Source organism: Myotis brandtii, unplaced genomic scaffold (assembly GCF_000412655.1).
Source record: "Myotis brandtii unplaced genomic scaffold, ASM41265v1 scaffold120, whole genome shotgun sequence".
Lineage (NCBI taxonomy): Eukaryota > Metazoa > Chordata > Mammalia > Chiroptera > Vespertilionidae > Myotis > Myotis brandtii.
The window spans coordinates 6,611,932-6,618,635 of record NW_005354174.1 but is presented as its reverse complement, the minus strand read 5'-3'; the positions used below and the strand labels follow the sequence as shown (position 1 = coordinate 6,618,635).

The 6,704-nt window shown below is 40.9% G+C and overlaps 1 protein-coding gene across 3 annotated transcripts in view; it reads right to left on the bottom strand.

The window, feature by feature from the left end:
• CEP112 (centrosomal protein 112kDa) overlaps positions 1-6,704 on the bottom strand; it is a 323,660-nt gene that overhangs the window by 213,337 nt on the left and 103,619 nt on the right. For all 3 annotated transcript variants that reach the window (XM_005858692.2, XM_005858691.2, XM_014532494.1), the window contains one exon: positions 2,539-2,646. In XM_005858692.2, coding sequence (XP_005858754.2) covers positions 2,539-2,646 — 108 coding nt within the window. The remainder of the gene's footprint in view (positions 1-2,538; positions 2,647-6,704) is intronic.

The window sequence follows — 6,704 nt, the reverse complement described above, 5'->3', positions numbered from 1 at the left end:
GGAGCAGGCCTAAGCCAGCAGGTCGTTATCTCCTGAGGGGTCCCAGACTGCAAGAGGGCACAGGCCGGGCTGAGGGACCCCCCCCTTCCCCCCCGAGTGCACAAATTTTTGTGCACCGGGCCTCTAGTATATATATATATAAGGCTAATATGCCAAGTGTCCATCCGACTGGTAGCTATGACACACAATGACCACCAGGGGGAAGACACTAAATGCAGGAGCTGCTGAGCTGCAGTGACTTGGCAGCAGCAGTTCTCAGGTGATGTACCCCGAAACCAGAGAGGAGGGAGCCCGATTCCTTGCAGGGCCATGCAATTCCACCTTCGGCCGTGGGTTATGTTGTTGCTGGGACATTGTCGGCCCCCAATCTGGTTTACTGCACACTTGCGTTTGCATTCCACACCCTCTAAGACAGCAACTTTGCAGAGTGCCCTCTCGCACTCTGGAACCCCTCGGGGGAATAAAGAGAGCCAGTTTCGGCCGGTTCCCTGCTGGCCAGGCCGAGAGACCCCACCTGCCAGAGGGACCCCACTCACTCCACAGACGCCCTTCAAGCCACAGCTCACCCCAGGTGCAGCCCGCCAAGAGGGACTATGGGAGGTTGGCTCCAGGGCGTGTCCGGCCTGCCTTGCCCAGTCCTGCCTCACTAGCCACCTTCTAATTAATTTCCTTTCAATGTGCATGAATCTGTGCAGCAGGCCACTAGTATATAACTAATATCCTGGACATTATGTCTCTCACCTCTTTTATCCCATTGTCCCAGGTGTTTATGTCTTCTTTGTCACCCCCACCTTACACCACTCACATCCCTTACACCTTCCCCTCCACATACTTTCTGCAGATGATCTTCTAAACTGAAGCATGGGATTTTATATTCAACCCCAATAAATTTCATCTTCTTAATTTCAGCTGTTTAAACTCTAAGAAGGAAACTTTACTTCTGTGTCATCATCCAGTGACTGACACATGTAGAAATCCCACCTCAAGTGGATACTAGTCATTCAGAAATGGCCCTTCAAACACACCTCACCACAGGCATGTACCAACATCTAAACCCTATTCCTATATTTCCTTCATGAAGGACCTTGTCAGGTGGCTCAGTGAGGTCCAGATATAGTACATCTACTCCTCTTTCCCCTTCCATCAGCCTGGCCCCCCTGATCAAAGAAGGAAATGAGCTTAATTGGCTTCATTTTAAAAATACATATTACATATTTTTTTATTATTTCAGAGAGGAAGGGAGAGTGAGAGATGAAACATCAATGATAAGAGAGAATAATTGATAAGCTGCCCCCTATACGCCCCCTACTGGGAATTGAGCCCGCAACCTGGGCATATGCCCTGACCAGGAATCAAACCATGACCTCCTGGTTCATAGGTCAACGCCCAACCACTGAGCCACATCAGCTGGACACTAATCAGCTTCATTTTTAAAGAATGTGTGCTGGCTTGTAGGGACCACTACCACAGGCCTATCCTTTCTCCTGACAAACTTTCACAGCAAAAATAAAACAAACTTTAACATTAGGGAATACTGTTGCAGTTAACAGAATTTTCTGCTAAAAAACGTTTGTTAAGTTTTGTATATTATCATATGGACAAATATTTTTCTAAAATCTACTAGCTCACACTCCCGCCTGTATGTCTTCTGAGTTAGTTTCTGCCTGGGGTCTTCATTCTCAACATCGATTCGAATGCACAGGCCTCCGGACACAGGAAGGATAAAAATGGGTGCACTCTGCACTGACCTGAGCGATGCCAGGGTGGGTTTTTTAAATTCCTGTTATACATTTGTGTAACATTTATATCATTTATCTCTTTCTCATGAAAATTAAATACAGAAAAATTGAGACAATAGGGTCTAATTTCTATTAATAGTAGAAATTATTTAAGGAATTGATTTTCCTTATTAATTATTTTTGACCAAGACTATAAAAGACAAAAGTTTGGTAGATTTTTAAGTTTATCATTCTGAGAAAAGCCTTTGAAGCTTAACATTCTTTCAAACAAACTTATATGCATGTATCTGTACACTAAAAAGCGACTGTCACACTAAAAGAGCTGACGCTGTCACACTATGGAAAGTGGGAGGTGTAGAAAAAAATCATCCATGATTCCATCATCTGACAAATAATTAACATCATTGTTTAAATACTTCTGTCTGATTTTCAAGGTTGAGGATAACTGGGCCAGAAGGTGTAAACATTTCTTATAACTCTTGGAGGGTACAACCAAAATCCTTCCCAAAAGGCTGCACAGTTTATAATGCCACTAGCAACTTATGAAAAGACCAATTTTTCTAAACTTTTGCCAACTTTCGATGGTACACTGTCAATTCTAATTTGAATTTTTATTAACACTAAGGCTGAAGATGTTTCTGGATTTCATTGAAACAAATATTTTAAATATTTCATATATGTTGGTAATAATGTTCTAGTAATATTTTCATGTACAGCGATTTTGTGATATAAAGAGGTATTTAGAAGAGTTTATATGTGCCTTAAGAATTAAATGGCATCACCAAAATGAAGGACCTACCTGCTGTTCATATCTTTGCTTGACATCCTCCATTTGCCATAAAAACTCCTTTGATTGTTTCTCACGAAGAGACCTGGATCTAGTTAGATCTGCTTCCACTTTTTCCATCTACAAAATTAAAAAATCAAACATCAAATTTTGAAAAATTTATAGTCCATGTTTTTATTTGTCCATTCACTAAAATGACAAATTTTAAATACCTCACCAATCATAATGATGCATTTAAAGATGATAAAAGTAATAAAAGATATACCTGTTATTTTGGTATATTTTAATTGTTTAAGTCAAGAAAATAAAAAAATTAACATGTAATTGACTAAGTTCTACGATTGTTGGCCCATAGATAATCAATATTGTGATAAAAAGTGAATTTATTAAGAAGTTGTTTAAGGAAGCACAGTCAAGCCCACTTCATTTTCGTTGGTTTCTAACTCAAGATGTGGGTTACAAGGCTCTCCTTCAGTGCTTTTCACATTAAACCTCAAGCAGGTGGCTTCTTAATTTGGCCTTGGCAATCTACCCTCCCTACACTCCAATAACCTTGGCATTTCCCAAACAAGCCGTGGCAATCTTGGATCTCCCACTATCAGGAGAGTCCCTTCATGCGTTTCCTCTTCCAAACAGTCCATCTTGAAAGTTGACTCATGTCTCTTCTATAATCCTTCCAACTGATAGGAATGTGTCGTCCTCTCTGGGCTCCAGGACTTGACATCTGTATTCCTCTAGGACACTGTGTTTTTCTCTGTACTATGGAAATGCTTCGAAGGTTTGAGCTTCGTTTACTCATCTAGATCCTGTGCTCCCTAGTAAAAGGAACTAGGATATAATTCTTTCTCTTGAATCTTAATTATTAACTCATTGCCTTGTTATGCTGTATTCAATTCTTAAGGATGAATGAAAGGGCAGGCAAAAGCAAGAGGGAAAGAAAAAGGAGAAGATAAATCAAGGTGGGAAGACATGGTTTATTTAGTACTTTTAAGAGAGATTTTTATATAAAATTGATTTTTGGTTCTTATTTTTCTTCAGCACAGATTGAATAGTAAAATAAATAATAAATATTTAAAATTTTCAAATATTAAATACTTAAAATAAAAATGAAGAGTTTTCTATACTCAACGTTTGTACAATAGAATATCTTCTATCAAAAAAACAGAATTATCCTATATAATAAAATGCTAATATGCAAATTGTCCCCTTGACTGGGAGTTTGACCAGGAGTTCAACTGGGAGTTGAACTAGGGGGCAGGGCCAGCCGACCAACAGCCTGCAGCCCCTCCCTCTGGCTGGCCCTGCTCCTGACTGGCCCCTCCAAACCCCAATCGGGATGGGCCAGCCAGACCCCACCCATGCACGGATTCATGCACCGGGCCTCTAGACTTCTATAATCAAAATAGCAAACAATTGAAAGCACACGAAAAGACTTTTTATACCTAAACATTAAGAAAAATTCAAAATAAGTAACTGATATTATAAGGTAATGAAATATGTTATTTTAGGTTATACTGACCGAGAATGCAAGAGCCCACTCCATTCTTATTCCACAATTTAACAAAATAATAAAAAGCAATTCTTGTAAAATACTTAAAGCTGTATAGAAACACAGAGTTCTCAGTTGCCATAGATACAAGAGATTCTGCGTTATCATACATCATTCCATATTCCATTCAACTTCCAAGTGTTTAAAACAAATAACACCACACTCCTTTTATTGTGTAACTCTGGCTTCCAAAAACCTCAGAGTAAAACGTGGTGGTCAAATTAGGAGCAGCAAAGGGCTTGGATGCATTTCTGTGAATGGCTGGTGTTTAAAGCAGTAACAACGAGGTAAAGAGGGTGCTGCAGTTTCCTTATAGGGTGACTCAGGCATTACTTTAGCTACATGTAAAAGAAAACCCAAGTGTCCACAGCTTAAACAACACAGGCCCTTTATGTTTTCCTCACGTAACAAAAAGTTCAAAAATAGGCTGCTATATTGGCAGTTCAAAGATGTCAGGGTTAAGGTCTCTGCCATCCAACCTTCCCATAATGATTGTGAAATGCTTCTGCAGCTCTGAACATATGGGAAGGAAAAGGGCAGGGGGGATAAGGGCCGAGGGCCCCTATCAGGTGAGTCAAATACCCTTTTAAGGGCTTTGCTGCAGGACCTGTCAGTAGCAAATTAATGATGCCGTTTGCATCTGATTCACTGGAACAATATTAATAAAAGGCAAGCTCCATCTACAAGGTCAGAGACTGCAGTTTTAAAGCTGTGTCTAATGTTGCCCTAAAAGTACAAATGAATATTGGGCCAACATCTGGCAGTCTCTGTCGAATATGGTCATAATAAGTTATTGCTCTTTCTCTAGTACAGTATCCATGTTATTATATTCTGAGTAACTTGACATATACAATTTATATTATACAAATACTAATATACAATTGTATACAAATTCAAAATACATTTTCATGCATTTAATACATATTTAGATAAATTATAAGAAATTGCCCTTCAAATATTTCCAGATATATGTAGAGATAGGTAGATAGGTAGGTAGGTAGGTGGGTAGGTGGGTAGGTAGATAGGCTTGCAGAAAGATCATTATTTCTGTGTTTTAAAGTCTGAAAACTAATATCCTTAACAGGGAAAATCAATGAACACAATAATCGATTATATCTAGAGTTCTTTTGTGAGAGATCATTAATTTATATAAGACTGCCAATATGTCTAAGGCCTGTCCTTTTGTTATTGATTTGTAGCACTTTTAACTATTCTAGATGTGAACTTCTTGTTCAATATCTGGGTTGCAAATATCCTCTCCCACTCTGAGGTTGCCTTTTCATTTTCTACTGGTCTCCTGTTTTTTAATGGATTTACATTTAACAATATTATTTTTATGTCTTTCTGTTTTCTATTTCGAAAATCCTTGCCTAGTAGTTCCAATTATCAAAAATGCTCTTGCATTTCCTTCTGCAAGTTTTATTGTTTTACCTATCTCTGTATATCTACAATTCTAGAATTCATTCTGTGAATGGAGTGAGATAAGGGGCAAGATCCCATATTTCCATGTGGCCATCCAATCAACAGGGTTTATTAAGTGATCCTTCTTTCCCTGATGCACCGCAATACTTTCTTTGACAGGAATCAGATTGATCATAGATGTGAGTCTGTTTTTGTTTGTTTTCTTCTGTAACAGTGGTCACCCTCCTGCCCAAACCACACTGCATTCATGACTATCGCTTACTTAGTCTCGGGGCCTGGTGTGTGAGCTCTCCAGTCGTGTTCTTCTCCCGGACTGTCACAGCTATGCTTAGGCCTCTGCATTTTCATACACATTTTATTTTTATTTTTTTTATTTTTGTTAAAGGCATCTTTTTACTGTTGCTTCAGTACTAGTGAGCAGAATAAATATACAAGGGAGGACTCTCTAGCTGGTTCGGTACAAAAGTGTGCACAGTGAGAGGAAACCAACAGTCACATACAGAGAGCACCAGTTGGTTTTTCCTCCAAGGAAAGAGCTAGAGCTACTGTTACAGCTAAACTGTAGCTATAAGAAAGCTTAGCCCCTTTTCACCCTCCCAGCGCCAGCCTCGCCCTCACAGGCAAGTGTATTTCCTCATGAACTGTCCTCCCCATTTGGGGGTTTTGATGCCTCTTCTTGCCAACAGTCGTTCCTCACCTTGGTCCCTGGCTGCCCAGCCAGCGCTCCCAGCCACGGTGGCCTCTCAGACACTTCATAAGAAGACCCCTGAGAAGGCAGCAGCGTGCCCTCGCTGCTCCAAATATTCTTCTAGTGCTGAGAAAAGGGTTTCTTCTGGTCCCTGTGGGCGGGAGGCTGGGAGCACGGGGACTTGGGGGGAATTTGGGGAGCCATGGGGTCTTCTTAGCAAAGAAAACCTCAGTGGTTTTGGTGCATGGCTGTGGGATTTGCCTGGAAAGGACACAGCAGCAGCCAAGGGTAGTTTCTGGCCATGGAACATCGACAGGAGGGATTTTTCTCTCGTTGCCCTCGATCCCTCGGCGGGGCCATCCCTCCCCTGGCAGGCCTCACAGAGAGCTGGCCATCCCTGCAGGCAGCTGGCTGAGTTGAGAAGCCTGAGAGTCGCGTCAGCAGTTTGGAGGAGAAAGTTTGGGTTGATTATTGACCACGCCTTCTTTCTTCAAATGCCACATGGGACCCCCGCGTGGC